We start from the raw sequence: 17,175 nt of genomic DNA, 5'->3' as shown, positions 1-17,175 counted from the left end.
CTCCCTGTTAAAAAAGCCTGTAGCCACCAGGGAAGTAGGATTGATTTGCTACAGCTTGCAGAAATGGTGGGATGGAGAGAGCTCCCTGCTTCCTTCTGTGCTTCATGCCGGCACAAGCACATGGCTACCTGTTCAGAAAGGTGACCAGCGGGTATGAAAGGAACATGCCAACACCCCTTTTCCTTTGGGCAGGAGCTGACAGCACCACAGCTCAGCCATGACCAAGTCCCAGGGGCAATAGGCTTACACCCACTTTGTGTGTCATCTTTTCACCTCAAACTTGAGCAAGAAGGGCTTAGCCAGCCCTACAAGCAGAGGAAGGGCCATTTCCCTCCTGTCCAGCCTCAGCCCAGAGCTCTTTGCCCCAGGCCCGCAGCAACCTCAGCACTGGCTCCCCTGTGCTGTGCATGCTCCTGTCTCACACAGCACAAAAGGACCAGTTCAAGGCCAACAGTTGAGGTGCAGCAGCTGGAAACCCCTCCCTCGTGCCCAGCTGGGGCAGGGGGCATAGGCAGACAGCATTGGCACAGACATGCTAGAGGCAGAGTTTATTACACTACGCAGGCTAAGAACCCTGGGCAAGACCCCACATGGGTAAGAATCAAACCAGCTCTTTATCAAAAAAGTTAATACTATAGTCAACCCCCTTTCTCCTTTGGTCATTACAAAGCAAGAGAAATATTAAAAGGAAAAATATTTATACACGGAGGGAAGCTGAAGAGATTCTGTCCAGCCCTTCCCACCCCTCTCCTAGCACATTCAGGTGCCCGGTGTTCCGGCTGTCAGGAGCAGCAGTATCAAAATCTTCATGAGATGTTCAGGTTGTCGGGGTTTTATTATTACTGTCGTCAATAAAAGCAAGAATTCCCAAGAGCTGCCATTCCTGGTCCTCCCCAGGGAGGACGGAGGGGCAACACCAGCTCCCCTCCCTCTCTGCCCTCCAAGTGTAGGGGATGGCTGTGCACAGGGGTGTGTGAGGACACACGCACACACACTTCCTCTCGCCAGTGCACACACACTCAGCACAGGCCATGTGGTCTCTGATCCCTCTTTTTGTATGCAGTCACTTAAAAAAAATATTGTATTATAATAATAATATGAATTTCTCTTTCCATGGTGTGGCTGCTGGAAAGAAGCATCAATCGTCCGTGAGGTCCTGCACAAAGAGGACTTCCGTGTGGCTGAGTCCGGCCTCCTGCAATGTGGGTGGGTTGGGCCACTCCTCTGTGGGGAGGCAGGGCAGGACCCGGCGAGGGAAGTTGGCCTCAATCTGGAACTTTTCAGGGCTTTCTTTCAAGGAGAACAGGAAGTCGTGGATCACCTGGGAAAGAAGCACAGGAATAACTGCCAGCGGGGGGAGCAATGCCACAGCCAGGCTGCAGCCATGGCATCTCACGGGGGGAGCAGTACCGAATTTGCACCATCACTGCACTGCAGACATAAGACACCCATTTTCTTAGATTGTATGAAACGGGACTTGTCAGAGCGCCTGGGAAGTCCAGATATTGTTTCTGGCTCTCCCTACACCATTATTTAATAGAGAACAACCAGAGTCCCAAGAGAAGAAAGTTTCTTCCGTTTCCCCTCTAATCTCTTTTAAGCTGGTGGGTCCAGGCCCCACGACACCCTCCCTACCCAGGAACACCTCTGCCTGCTGAGGCTTTTGGCAAAAGTCACCATTTGCCAAAGTCCAATGGAATCAATGCTTTGCTGAGTCACCTGGAGAATCTCTTGACCCTCTTATACCCTGGGAAGCCCCATCAGCTCTGCCCCAAGCTCACCGTCAAGGATTGTGTGAAGTGGAATCGCCGCTCCACTCTGGAATCGTTAGGCAGCTTGAAAATGATCTTGACGCTGTCTGGGTCATCGGGATGCGGCTCGGGAGGAAGGCATTCCGACTTGCGCTCCTTCTCCTCCTGCAGCGTCTGCAAAGGAGAGGGAAGGGGCAGTGGGCAGCACTGAACTGGCCTCTGTGCTTGTCCCTTGCAGGACAGCCGCTCCAGGAAGCTTTGAGGACACTCAAGCTCTGAGCTAGACAAGCAGCTCCAAGAGAAGCTCTATTGCAGGCACTGCTCCTAAACAGGGTGAGCACCCCACAGGGCACAGCAGCCTCTCTAGCACTCCTTTTGCTCTCACCTGCCGCCGTCTCTCCTCTGCTAGTTTTTGCTGCTGCACTTCCTCCTCCTTCCTCTTCTTCATTTCCCATTCCTCCTTCTTCTTGCGCTCCTTTTCCTGGTCCGCACGTAAGGATGCGAGATATGCTTCATCCTGCTGCTGCCTCAGGACTTGGGTTTGGTTCCTCTCTTCCCTGCAAACATGAGCAGGGAGCAGTCAGGGCTAGCAGGCTCATGGCAGACCTGAGGGTGCAAGTACAGCCTCAAGCTCATAGGAGCACACACATCAGGTAATGCCTCAGGAGCACCACAAGCTCTGGAAAGGGAAGCAGGGTTTCCACATCCCCAGCACACAAACTGTGTCCCCTCAGTTGAGTCGACATGAACTGAACACAGACCATTTCTCACCCACTGCAGCACAGCAGAATGAACAGCACATTAACAGTGCCCAGGATTTCTGCCTCATACTTGAGGCTCTTCACAGTTTTACCTCCTCAAGCTAATTCTTTGCACAATTCAGAAACCAGAGGCATCAAAACGTTACTGGGTCTCCCCAGAAAGCATGGGGCAGAGGAGGGGCAGACAGAAGACCATAGGGCACCACCCTACTTTGGACAGAGTCTGCAGATCCCTACAGAGTTATGAGGGGCTGGAGCTCCTGCTCATGAGACACTACCAGAAACACAGAATTCAGGACAGCCATCCCAAGCAGCAGCTCTTGCTCACCAACTGGCTGCAGTGCCTTCGCTCCCACTTGGCTTCTACCATCATCTCAGCTCTACCTGCAAAGCTCCAGCATGCTAAGGGTCTGCCCCAGCTGCAGAGAACAGCAGAGTACTCACACCCACCTTTCAGTTGTGGGCAACACATCCAGCTCCCTGGCTGTAGGACGATCTAAATTTATGGACCAGTGATCCCACTGGGAAGAGAGGAGCCCATGGGATATGTTACAGGACAGGAGATAACACACTGTTTGCCTACAAATGGTGTCTGGAGGGAGGGCAGAACAGAGCAGAGCATACCTCCATGCATAACTGGAGCTTAGGTCCCATCATACCTTTCCAGGCGTTCAGACACCAGGTATGTCTGGTTGGCATCCATGATGAACATCAGTTGATTAATGAGGTCATCAGCCTGGATGAGGCCTTCCAGCCGCCCAACTACTGTCATCCTGCGATCCTTCAGCATGATCACAGCCAGGAATGGGTACGTGTTCTCTCGCAGAGCCTGGGAGACTGGGAAACAGGCACGACCATCACTGCTCCATCCAGAAGGGCCAGCGAGGGGTACAGCGCAAACATTTCCCATCACCAAAGGCCTTCCCATCACCAAAGCAGCTTCTACAGCCACTATCTCTATCAAGGCACAGGAGGCCTCAGCCTCCATTTTGTCAAACTAAACCCTATAAACTAGCAAAGGGAGGAAGTGGTTTGGAGCATAGAGACTGAAGGGGAAAAAAATAAGCTTTCAAGTGACCAAAAAGGTTCTTGCATTCAAACAGGAAGGAAGTAAACTGCTCTTAATGTCCATTCAGAACAGAACAAAAAGCCCCAGGCATAAACTGCAGGAAAACAAACACTGGTCAAGCACAGGGGAACACTTGCTGAGATGATTAAGGGTGGCCATACTCTGGAAAACACCATCATGGGCAGATGACAGTGCCCATTCTGGACATTTCTGAAGAAATCCAAGTTGGTTTTGCCAGAAGTGGGCTCTGTCTTGGGGCAAGGAATGAAGCAGTTCAGGAGCTTTTAAGGTACTGTTCACCTATGGCTGCTGATCACCTCCTCCTCAAAACACGCATGGCACAACATGCAGCTTGGAGCAGTGATTACCAGTGGAGCCCTTCAAATGAAACCAGAGCACCCCATGGATTAAATGAAAGGCCACAATCCCTTCCAGCTCTGCTTTCTAGGCTGTGACTCCAAAGCATTGCAGCAATGAAACAGCAGTAAGTAAAAGAATGTCTCCTTAGAAAGCCACTCTTTCAAGGAGTCCTTAGCTGGTAGCTGAACTATGAAGCCGAGAATGACTCAGATTTAGTACTCCAGAACTCCTGGCCTGACCCTTCCTGTTTCACAGCAGGAGAGAAGCAACACAGGAGACATGAACAGAACTTGGGAAAGGCTCCATTTGCAGCAAAACCCTACCAGAACACTGGCAGGCCAGGCATCAACAGCTCTGAAAGACAGTACTTAGAAGGAGCTCACCGAGAACTTTCGAGGAGACAGAGAGACTGGGTGTGGAGTAAACATGTATGTCTCAGAAAGGGAAGAATGCACCTAACAAGTCACTCCTGGCTTCAGGCATAACACTAGCCAGTGTTAAGGGCACAGCTAGTCAGATACTTGTTTCTGCACCAGTTTAATCCTCAGCACACACCCACTAACTCCCATTAACAAGGCACTGAAAGCAGCCTGAAGGCCCACAGCAGAGAGCACAGCACCAGGACTGCCCAGAAACATACAGACAGCGGAGGCAAAGAGCAGAAGGCATTTTCCTGGCATCCAAGCATGTATTTCCCCATGCAACCCTGAAATCTCTTGTCTGCTTGCACAAAATCCAACAGTGCATTTCACACACATTTTGGTGGTCAAAGAGCATTTGACTTGTCAGGAGGGGACAGGTAAAGTGCAAGAGGGAAACACTCACCTCTGTACCCCTCTGGTTTGTTGGTTGAACAAGCCCAGAAGAGCATTCTGGTGTTTATGAGGGTGATCACCTCAGGTACACACAGTGTATTGCTAAGGGACGAGAAGAGATTGTGTTAGTGAAGCTGCATTTAAAGTGCCAAGATAACCTTTTGGTTCTAACATTCTCCTACCTACCGGCAGAATTCATCCGTGTCTTGGTGGTCATCTCCATGAAGATAAACCAACAGGAAGCGTAGCTCCCGCTTGGCATCATTCAGTGCCTTGGCAGAAGAGCAGAGAAGGTAACATTAAAGGGGCTCTAGGCAAGGTGAAGGCAGCATCCACAATGTGAGACACAGCTCCACAACATTTACCTGGGCCATTACTCTGCCATTAGCATGGTTTTAATGAAGCAACAGTGGAGCATGAACCTGTCAGACCTGCTGACTAAACCCTCATTTAAGAGGGCTACAGTGGTGTCCCCTCACACTCCTTTCAGGAGGTGCCTTTGGAGAACACTGAACTCAGCGCAAAACCACACCCCCCCACTGCCCTGCCAGACCAGCTGCAGTGAAGAACCCTCCTTCATCCCTCAGTCTCCCAGCAGCCAAGGATGAGCATCCCACTTGAGCCCATACAGGACACAATCTTCAGAAAACATCAAATGAAAATGCTACTAAAAAAAGATAACTTAATAACGCTGCAGTCCCCAACAGAGCAAAAGGCAAACAAAAGAAAGCCCCTTTTTCCATTACAGTCTCTTCTCCACAAACCCATTTCTTAACTAGACCGTTTCTTAATGAGACCACAGGATAAGTGCACAATAAGCTCCCTGTTTTACTAGCACTGAGTTTTGGTAGCCTAACCATTCCATGGCTATGGAAGTTTGGATTCCAGGCAAGACAGAGGAGCCAGAAGAGCTGTGGAGGCATTGAGCTCCATCACTGTGCAGTGTGGAGCAGATACAGACTCCACATTCCTTCCTGGCACACAGGAAGCAGTGCTGATCCAACTGTCTGCTGGGATGCACTGCTGCAGGAGGCCCTTCCCTCAGCCAGGCTGAGAGAAGCTGCAGAAGAGGCAGCATCCATTGAGCATTCCTCTTTTACAGAGGGCACCATGAATCCAGGTCTAACATGCAGAACTCTCACCTTCCATAATTTCTTCCAGGGCTCCCTCTCACAATTTTGAGGTTTCATCCCAGATTCTGGAGTTGCATTGTAATACAAGCCCAGGCAGTCAGTCCCAATTTGGTGAACAGAAGGACAGACTCCAGCATACCACATCAGTTTATAAAAACAAAGGCAGCATTACAAAGAATAGCTGCCAGCTACAGGACTGTACAGACGGTCGAGGAACACTCAGAGCAGCTTTGCTTTCCAACTTTGTGGACTCAGCATACCATCAAGCCTGGCAGACACTGGTTTTCCAATACACTTGTTCCCCAACTCTCCATTACCCTGTTAGAGTCAGGGGACAAACACTAAACTTTTAGATAAAAAGTGATTTTGCCAGGTAGGCCCTGATACTGTCTGGCAAATCCCCACTCTCCATCTCCCCAGGATCTATGCACCAACATGTGACACTGACCTGGCTGTAAGTTCCCTGGTAGAAGACAGGGTGTATCCTCCCATATTTTTCCTCAAACATATGAATAAATGAAATAATGTCCCCCACTGGGTCAGTGACCCGACTACGAGGATCAGGGCGTATAAAACGCAGAGCAAACCTAGGAAGGAAGCAAAGGACACTGAATTCAGCTTACTGACTTTTTGAAGAACAGGTTTTCTTTTCCACAGAGTCACTGGTAATTCATAAGGGAGGAAAAAAGTCACAGCTGAGACCCTAGAACATTTGTAATCACAACCTAAACTGCCACCTGCTGCAAACTGATACCACTGCTACAAAAACCATCCCCCAGGCAAATATCATCTCATGCCATCAGTGTGTATCTGAATTTTGTGTGATTGACAATTTTGACTTCCTCTGAAGCATCAGGCATAAGCCATACCAACACTATGAATTTTGAGGAATTTAGCCAAAGCTGGGCTGTTAAAAGCCACACAGTTTTGTCCAGGTAACTTTGAAAACTGCATTTCTGCTATTCCAAGACTAACAATTCCAGAATGCAAAGAGCTGCAGAAAGGGAACATTACACCAGGAGTCCAATGCACACAGAAGCAACAGTCAGTCCTCTAAGGCTGAAAAAGCTTCACTGCAAGGGAGGTATCAATGTTATCTGGTTCTATTGATGTGCAGAAATTACACTGAACTTTGGAAAAGTCTTTAAGGTGGAAAAAAAGTAATACACCAGAGGAAACAGCCAAACCGATGCAGATGGCAGGACTGGGACTGCTGGATATTTATCACATGTCAGCATTCCCTTTTCTCTCCATCAACGCCATAAGGATGAACTTGCCCTTCAGGGCAGTAAATGGAGAAGAGGCAACAGACACTGAAGGGGGACCCAGAGGTGTTTACACTCTGGGTTTTACCAAGTACAGGGATTAGGGCAGGCTAACCTGCAGCCCAGCCCACTGGGACATGATTCTGATCAAGCTGTTTGTCCAAGAACACTGGACAGTTTGATCCTGTTTTGCATTTCCTTTGCATGGCACTCCAACTGTAAAGCCATATGGAGTTACAACTCCGATTCAATATTTAATTTACAGAGCTACAAGATGCTCTTTTTCTCTACAATAAAGATTATTTCTTACAAAACAGTGCAGGAACCTTACAAGGCTACAGATAAAGCCCAGCTGAGCAAATAAATGGAAAAATCTGCCATTAAACATCCAAGTCACAGAGGTACAGCCAAATCCAAGCTTGTGTGTCTTGATGCAGTCAGTACATGAGTCAGCACAAAAAATACTTACCTAAATATATCAAGTAATGTGTAATAGGTGAATCGGAATGGAAGCATTATGAAGTAGTAACCCCATCCTAACAGGCCCTGCAATTACAAACAAAGGATCACAACAGTCTCCACCTCAGGATCAGACCTGTTAAAGCTGTCCCCCAACACCAATCACACATGGGAACATCAGTGCTCCAACCACTGCAAAGAAGCTCAGCAATATTTATGGCTTCAGACACATTAAATCACATGTAAGTGACTGACATGGTTCATACAGAATTTAACATGACATGTCTAAAAACCAGCATCACTATTCAAGCAGCAATGCTTTTGCTCTGTGCTAATTTTCTTAACTGTACAAAGGGATTAACAGCACGGAGTCTAAGAGGCGCTCATGCAAGCCTGTTTGTGAAACACTAATGCAAGTCACTGATACTGTATTGAAGTTAATATACATTTTAAGGGGCTCTAAAAGATAAAACTCCCATTATCAGTCTACCATATGAAGCAGACAGTCCTTTGTTCCAACTGAACTGATCAAAAAGCTTGACTACACCACAGCAAGTCATTCTATGACACAAAGAATGTTGTTTCATAGCGTGAATCACACCACAGAGAAAATGCCTGCAGCAGTAATAGAGACTGAAGCTCTACATTTTGTTTTCAAAAGGCAACATATTTAGAAAGGAGATAACACCATACAATGAAAACAACTCCTTTCCCTGCTTTCAAGTTCTGCTGTTCCCAGAGTCACTCAAGAATCTGGACAAAATCCACTACAAGATAACTTGCCCTTGGTTGTGGCCTTGAGACAACGTAGCTGTAGATCCTGTGGTCAGCTGTATTGACCTGCAACGGCCGGGATGGAGGAGGATTAAAGACACTTGGGACACCCTCTTGTTCATTTAGTCGGTCCTGTACAGCTGCCTTTGACACAAGAAAGAGCAAAGGGAGTTTTTAGACACTTAAGGATGGCAGAAAACGTTGTGGTGGTTTTTTTTTTTTTATACTTTGGACACTAACAGCAAGTATGATTTGTCCATAGCCCCAAAGCACTGGATAAGCACAACTCATTACAAACTATAACCACCAATACTCTCTTCTGGAGTGAAAGCCCTCTCCATGGCAGCCTGTACACTGCTACAGGACATATGCCAGTCAAGTGACTGCACAGCCATAACTCTGCTGTGTGCTCCTGAAACCAGCTCTCCAGATGCATCAAGATACTGTTATAGAGCTACTAGTGTAAATTCAGGGGTTGACAGGTTAAAGCTTACCAGTAGTGCTCCCCCTCCCAACAGAATTCTCTACTTAACCCAAGGACTCGGAAACTGCTACAAATCCTCTCTGCAGAGGTACCTCTATGTTCCAGTTGTGCTGCTCCAATGTGTGACGACACTGGTCCATGGACTCTATGCCAGTTAGGTCCTAAAGGAGGAGAATAAAAGCAGGTTTAGTGGTGGCCATGGTAGTGTTTACAGCTGGACTCAATGATCTTAAAGGTCTATTCCAACCTAAACAATTCTCTGTTTCTAAGGCAAGTGCCAGGGAAGTGCTGTATTTTTACTGTTCTTTCCAACACATGAGCACAGACAGGAGTTACTGCAACACATTGCCACAATACTCTAAAGTGCTCTGCTCTCAGTTTATGAGCAGAGCAACTTGAGCCAACCCAAATCCATAAGCACACAAGAGACCTCAAACAGGCCTTTGCACTCTTCCAGCATTAGTCAATTGTTAGCAATGCCCAAGGTCTGTTACTACAAATGCACTCAGCCCAGTCTAACATAACATTGCCCACAAGTTTCACTCTGGAAGGATATGCCCTCAAACACCACCACAAAGCATCAATACAAAAGACAGGCAGAGCATTTCTGAAAACCCAAGATGACCATTACTTCACTCACTACAAGCACAAACAGAGACTAAACCCAAAATGAGGCACCAATGAAGGAGTTTTCCCACATCACAGGGCATGCTGTAGTAAAAACATTTAAATCCAGTCCAGCACAGACAAGACCCAAAGCAGAATAAACAGTCCAAATACACTGACAGACCTCAGAGACACTGGGCTCTCACACCAGTGTTTGGAAGGTGCATTTTAACCCCATGCCAATTAGAACTTCTGTGCAAGAGATCAAACGACAGTGTTTGTTATTACAGGAAGCCACGTCAGCACCCCTTGAATGGAGGCAAATCTCTGCTGCAGTGAACATCTCTGTCACTGTGCCACAGCAACACATCTCTCCCCACACTACTCGCTGTGAGGTGTTTGAACAGGCATTTCAGATCTGTAAACCTCCCTTCTCGCCACAGAGCCAAAGCACTTCCATAGGAAAGCCACAAATGTGATGCCACCCTTTTAATAATCCTCTGAACCCATCAGTGAAAGCTCATTAAGAATTAAACACCATTAAGAGTGCTGCAATTTTGAAGAAAACTGCTTTTATTTTAAATTAAACTAAGTTTGGGTTTCTTTTTTAAACTGGACTACAGAAAGCCAAGGAAACAGCACTCCCTTCAGAAAGAGCTATTCAAATGGCGCAACCAATGACAATAATTGTCACAAGCAGCATAACAAATTCAACACAAAAACGTGCTGGTGATGGAAGGAGAGTGCTGAAATGTGACAATTACTCCAGCAAGGTAATTTTTGACAGGAGAACTCCACAGATTCTTAATGCTCCATGTTCTCACCTGGCTGACTTCTCTCCAGACACCATCCCAGGCAGCTGGTGTAACCCAGAGGCTGCAGCTCCCTGGATGGCTCAAGAAGGGGTAGCAATAGCAAGCCTATTAAATTCTGCTCTTTATCTCCCCCATTCCTTGCTCCATTTAAAAGCCCCAGGGGCAGTCTGGACAAACTGATCACTTCAGAATGCACCGAATTGTTTTTTCTACTGGAGAAGGATAGTGCATCTATTCCCTTCCCTACCCCCATTCATACATTCCACATGCTATTTCCACCCAAGTAATGCAGTGGACAAATGGCCTATTCAGTCTCTGGGCTCAGTTCAAACTTGTGAGCATTTCTTGGCTTCTTTTTCATGAAGTCTCCACAGATTTCTACCTTTCGCCCAACCTACTGGGCAAACACCATTGTTTTATTCTACAGAACTGGACTGCTCAAAGCATTGCTGACATTCACTATGCTACTGGAGCTGCTCAGAAAAGTGCACTTCAAGTCACTGCCCAGTGGTGTATAAAAATGTATTAAAATGTAAGTCCTTGCAAGGGAGTACCTTGCAAGTAAATTCCACAGAAGAAATAAAGCTCAGGAACTCAGCTGTTGCTGTTGGAACACCTTCGCTTATTGCTCAGCTTCATGATTTAGTGCTTTAGTTTAACCGTCTTTCTTTAAAGATGTGCTTCACTGAGTAAAAGTTAGACTTTGCATTCTGACTTTTTTTACCACAAACTCTAAGAGAAGCACTCCATTGTTCTGGTAGAAGGACAACAGATTGTAGAAAGACATCTTAAAAGGCACCTGCAATTTACTCAATTATTTGATTTTACAACAGTCACAATCTTATGTTTTTCAAAGCCTTGAAAGTCTCTGATCAACATTCCTGAACAGCCTGGAAATTCTGCTGGTGTTTGCAAGATTTCCAAGTGTCCTGGTTTCAGCTGGAGTAGAGTTAATTTTCCTCCTAGTAGCTGGTGCTGTGCTGTGGCTTTAGTGTGAGAATAACACTGGTACCACACGGATGTTTTAGATGTTGTTATGCAGTGCTTACCCTGATCAAGGACTTTTCAGGTTCTCATGCTCTGCCAGTGAGCAGAGGCACAAAAACCAGGAGGCACAGCCAGGACAGCTGACCCGAACTATCCCAAGGGATATTCCATACCATAGACCACCATGCCCAGTATAGAAACTGGGGGGAACTGGCTGGGAGCCAGCAGTCACTGCCTGGGGACAAGCTGGGCATCAGTCAGCAGGGGGTGGGCAACTGTGTTGAGCATCACTTGTCTTTCTTGGGTTTTATTCCCAACTTTTTGTTGTCTGCCTTTTCATTACAATTATTATTATATTTTAGTTTATTTCAATTATTAAACTGCTCTTATCTCAATGCCTAGGTTTTACCTTTTTCTGACTCTCCTCCCCATCGCACCACGGGAAGAAGGAAGGAGTGAGCAGCTCATGGTACTTAGTTGCCAGCTGGGTCTAAATCACAACAAGAAGCTCCAGAAACTCATTCACACCTTTGTTTCTAAACTAACAACAGAGCTTCATGGCTGAACATTCTCTCCTTTTTAGATTATGCAAATGTTTTAGCAGTTTTAGGTCAGAAAGCAGCACCAAAGCAACAGCCAGGAAGCAGTACAAACATGCACCTAATGAGGACTGAAGCACTGCAGCATTTGCTCAGTAGGTCTGAAACAGAGCACAAGGGAGTAAACTTCACCCCTTCCCCATCATCATTACAGCAACAGGAACACTGCTGGTGAGAGTTTGACAATGGCAGTTCTCTATGGAGGGGAATCAACTCTTTTTTTCCCCCCTTAGCATCTCAATACAGTTGCTCTCAACAAGGAACAGAAGAGACAGAACCAGCCCAGCAGCACCATGCCTCATGCTCCTGCCTCTCCTGATCAATGAAGCTGCACAATCAAACATTGCGGGGAAAAACCTGCCTGTGTAAAGGCACCTTAAACTGAACACCTTTTTGAATGTTACCTTGACATGCATCATAAGACACACTACAGTTCCAGCCTGCTCTGGAAGACACATATGGGTTCAGAATGACTTGCACCCAACGTAAGGAACTGCAGGAAGACAGTTCAACTGTCAGCTGAATAACACTTGCTGGGGAGCACTGATACTGTTCCTTATCATCCCTAACAACCTTTTATACTGTTATCTCAGCACTTTCTACAGCTACTGCTTCACTTTAGCCACAGACACAGATCAGAAACGTGAAACACCACATCACTTCCACTGCACCAGTTACAGCATTTCTGGCAGTAGCTGCAAACTGCATTATTCACATTAGACAAAGGAGCATCTCATTAGTATCATTAAGGCTAAGAGAATAAACAGTATCTTCAAATCAGTCGCTACTAGTTTCCTGCTGGCTGTAATCTCTCATTAAAGGGTGTATCTTAAAGAGTGTATCTCTTAGATGTAGTAAGTAAGAAAAAGATAAGCCCCCAGTAGGTAAAATTAATCCCGTTAAGCTAGCAGATTCATGTCTTCAAATAAATGAAGATGCAAGCTCAAGAACTGGATAATATTTCCAAAACCAAGATACTAAGCACCACAAATGCCAGGAAAGTTCAACACTGCCATCTCAAACACCTCTGAAAGCAGAGTGCTACTTAAAACATACTGAAGCTGCTGCTGAATATAATAAACGCATCTCTCACCTTTGAGACTGCTCAGAATGCTGCAATCTTCTCCATAATGTAGTGAAAATGAAACTCCATGTGCTTCAAAAGCACACAAAGTGGACAAAGGTTGTAAACTGGACTTAGGAAACTTCCCTCTGCAGATACACTTCTATGTTGAAACATCGAGATGCAAATCCACAGGACAGTAACTGGCACAGCTCTTAATTCCCAACCCACTGCCAAATTCCAGAGAACTGTGTTTCCAGGAGTAAAGAACATCTGCCTTCAAGCAGGAGAAAGCCTTTACTGAGGGAGTTTCTCCTTGTGTATTACAGCTAATGCCTTTGTGAGGGTTTTGACTGATACACAATACACCGAATAGCAAAGATGCCTGGAGTTTGTTTCCTCCTTTCTCTTCAATTTAGAGATGTTTCCAGTCCTGAGCTTTTTGTTTTCCCCAGTTGAAGTCAGAGATGGTATCATGAGTGCTAGCTTTGCCTTTGTGAATAACACTCCATTACTTTACATTAGCATATTAGAACATCAGACATCAGCCCAAGTGTAATGGGCACAGATCAATAACAAGATCCTACAAAAGCTGCTCTGCCCTTTCCTCCATCTCCCAAATGGACCTGGATTCTCCACAGCTTTCTTGAGTTGTTCACATCAAGTTTCTCTCTACAGATGTCAACACAGCCAGATCATGGCAGATGAAAAATTTAGATGCTTTTATTCCTTTACATTAGTCAAAGCTTTGGCAGCAAATGGGAGGCTGAAAGTGGGCAACAGTGAGTGCTCTGCTGCTTTTATTTCATGTTTAGCCCAATTATCTCTCCATAGTGGTACCTTCTCCCCCCTCCATTAACCTGCCATCACAGAGTGGCAGACAATTGCCCTAATCCAGCCCCATGCACAGGAAGGGAGCTGCTGCTTTCACCGTTCTTCCAGCAGAGCTGCTTATATGAGCACTACCAAAGCATATCGAGCAAACATCAGTGGGATTCATGAAAAGCAGGTATTCAAACTGTAACCCCAACAGCTCTCGCAACAGACAGGCAAGCAGGCATCCACCTCTCTGCCTTGGGAGGAGTAATTCAAGCAGAACTAGGACAAACAGTGTAAGGCAACAGGATTTTCAACCAGAACAGCTGTTTGCTGGGTGGATTTCAGTCTACAGCTCTTGCTCAAGGCTTCCCATTTAAGTGTAGCACTGCTGAGGGCCTTCTGCTGTGGCTCACCTCATCTTTGTTATTCCCCACTCCCTTCTCTCTTAGTCCTCTCTCCTGATTTACTCACATAGCAGTGACAAGCCACCTTCTGTGGAAGTACCAGGCTCTGCCACCACAGGGTATTGTACAAATCACTTATGATGGTGCAGCACAACAAATATGTAAAGTTATCTTTGAAAATCCTTTAAGTGCTCACTGTAAAGGCAACAGGAACCCCTGAAAGGTTTACAAGCCACCTGAAGCAGTGTTTTGCTGCCATGGCAATGTACAAAGGATTTTAGTGAGAGTTAGCCACCCCCTCCAAACAGCAAATGTTATTTAGCAGAGTCCACCTAAAGGAAATAAGAAATCTTTTGCAGGTGGACTGATTTATTCTATCTCATCTCAAAGAAACAAGCAGGGATAAGCCCACACCTGCTGAAAGGAAGTGCCAAATGAGAAGGAATCACAAGTGCAGGCTGTCATTAGCACAGCCCTGGTGAAAAGCTAATACCATCTATGCCACAAGACAGAGGAATGAGGATCCAAGGATCAAAAGCCTCCTGGACTCGATCTTTCACATCAGGCTGTGGACAACACCTGTCTTCTAACTGAGGATCTTCTTCCCTTTGTGGTCTAAGGAGCATTTCCCTCCACTTCAAACCAGGGTTCAACAGGAGCTGAACTAAAACATGAATCTCTCCTCCTGACTCCTGCTTCCCCTCCAGCCTACTGCCCATGGCAACACCAGGTAACACCCGGAAACAGGATTCTTCAGTTTCACAGCTGCCCACAGGGTTTTGAAAATAGCAACAGAAACCTTGATGAGTGCAGCTGGTCCCATCTGTCCACATTCAGGAGATTAATGAGCACTGATACCTTACAGCAAGAGAATGGGAGCTGGAGGACAGCTTTTGCACAGAGATGTGCAGCATAAGGCAGCAGCTCAAGCCTCCTGTACCTACCAGGGAAAAGGTAGCACTCTGAAAGCAATGTTAACATTGCTCTGCCTCCTTACTCTGCAAGTTAAGATTGCCTAAACAGCTTAATTTACAGTAAAGATTCAGAGAAGGTATCCATAAGAAAAAGTTTCCTCAGAGCTATAGTCACAAAAGCACACTGCAGCACACTGACTACTTCCGGAGATTGCTGAATCCCCCTGGCTTGGAGGTAAAGGCTTGGCAAGATCTGTCTGGAATACCTACCTCAGCTGAGGGCAGCAGGGCTGGATGCCTCTCAAATCTCTTTAAGCCCTGTAGTTCTACAGTCACATCCCACCAAAACATTGCAAACTAGAATCTCAAAAATTAATACGAAGCTACAAAATGAGACAAAACACTCCTGAAAGTCATCACTGTCTTTGTAAAAGAACTCTGCAATCCAAGGAACACCACATGATGCCCTACAATTCAGAACCAATCCCAGACACCTGAAGACCATTCTCATTACCCACATGTTCAATTACTTCTCACTGAGTAGCCTGAAGTTTCCCAACTCCACAGCACTGTTTTCTCCACAATAAACCACATCTACAGATTGGTTGTTCTAATTATTCGGCTGCTGAACAGCCCTGAATCCTTGGCAAGCCAAAGGTTAAGCAACCCAGCCCACGTTAATGCAGCAGACAGCAAGATTAGATCATTACAATCCCCAGTGGCCTCCCCCCAGCAGAGGCATTACCAAACCATGAGGATGAGAAACAATTTTCTGAGAAACCACAGAGCACAGAAACCCCCTGGCTGACCCTCACAAGGCTCCAGGAAAAACTCCTCCATTCACCACTGACGACAGGAAAGGGATTTTTTCAGACTACCTGAATAAAAAGGCCGGGATTTTTCAAGGCAGTTTTCTCGTGTGGAGTTAATGAGGTTTATTATTCAGCAGTCACTTCCTGCCTCCCCAGTTAGCGATGACAGAACCAGTCCTAACGAAGCACCCGGGGCACGCATAGCACCTGCCGCCCCTCAGCGAAGCCCCAGCCCGACAGAGCCCGACCCCAACATAAGAGCTCCACTCGCCCTCGCAGGGAGTTTCCGCCAGGGCAGGGACCGCCGGACGCTCTCATCTCGCCCCTCACCCAGTCCCGGCCCGACAACCCCGCGCTCAGCTCCATGCTGGGCCTGCCTCAGCTCTCAGTGAACGCCGTTTCCCCCAGCCCGGCGGAGGTCGGCAGACCCCCAGCGCCGGTGAGGCGGGTCCGGCACCGCCTCCTCCGCTCCCGCCATCCAGCACAGACCCCCCGCACCGCGGCACCTGGAACTGCAGGAGCTTCTCGGTCTGCTCCGCCGTCAGCTCCCGCTCCTCAGGCGCCGCCATGTTGCCGCCGCCTCTGACCCGCCGCTCCGTCACTCTCCGGAACTGACGTCTCCACTACCCGCACTTCCGCCCCGGCTCCAGGGAGCTCGCGAGCGCCCGGCGCCGTTACGAAGCCAATGGCCTTTTATCCGTCGTAACCGGAAATGCTCGCCCGCGTTCCGGAGAAAGCCGAAGCGCTCTCAGACCTATCCGGAAATGACCGAATCTCATCAACGGGGCTTGGCTGCCCTCGGGTGTTCCCGATGGGCGCACGAAGAGTTCCGAAACGTGCCGAAAGCCGCTCAGGCGTTTCCGGAGCCGGCCGGGATGGGGTTGGCTGCCTTTAGCTATGGGAGCAGGTCCCGCTAGTGGAGCCTAGAGCCCGACGGGGTTCGGGGGGATGCGGGCTGGAGCCCCCCGAGCGCTGCCTGGGCTGCCTGTCACCCGATGCGTCCTGCTGGGGCACCTCCCACCCCGCCGGGCCGCCGGTTCTAACGGCGGCGGCTCCACCCAAGATGGCGGCCGCCAGTCAAGATGGTGGTTGTGAGGGGCCGCCCGCTCCTGCCCCGCAGAGCTACGGGTGCGCGCCTGGGTGATGACGGCACCCCGGGACCACGGCCCTGCGAGTGTGGGGAAAGGGGACCGAGCCGCTCTGCCCGCCTATGCCCGCAGTGGGACCACACCAGCTCCGGCCGGCGCCGGTGCAGGAATCTGTTCACTGGGAGGCGGGCCCGCCC

The 17,175-nt window shown here is 47.8% G+C and overlaps 1 protein-coding gene across 1 annotated transcript; it reads right to left on the bottom strand.

Annotated features, from left to right (window-relative positions):
- Positions 1 to 816: 816 nt before the first annotated feature.
- On the bottom strand, positions 817 to 17,160 carry FAF2 (Fas associated factor family member 2). The gene is made up of 11 exons (XM_080627138.1): positions 16,397 to 17,160; positions 8,964 to 9,032; positions 8,397 to 8,531; positions 7,624 to 7,700; positions 6,338 to 6,476; positions 4,943 to 5,028; positions 4,767 to 4,858; positions 3,172 to 3,349; positions 2,137 to 2,308; positions 1,782 to 1,925; positions 817 to 1,321 (listed from the first exon to the last, which is right to left on the bottom strand). Exons 1-11 carry the CDS (start codon positions 16,457 to 16,459, stop codon positions 1,139 to 1,141), a joined length of 1,338 nt encoding a protein of 445 aa, XP_080483264.1. The 5' UTR covers positions 16,460 to 17,160; the 3' UTR covers positions 817 to 1,138.
- Between the last annotated feature and the right edge of the window lie 15 nt (positions 17,161 to 17,175).

The sequence above is a fragment of the Psittacula echo genome (genome assembly GCF_963264785.1).
Source record: "Psittacula echo genome assembly, chromosome: 11".
Classification (NCBI taxonomy): Eukaryota; Metazoa; Chordata; class Aves; order Psittaciformes; family Psittacidae; genus Psittacula; species Psittacula echo.
The sequence above is the reverse complement of the archived record's forward strand: the minus strand, read 5'-3'. Positions and strand labels throughout refer to the sequence as shown.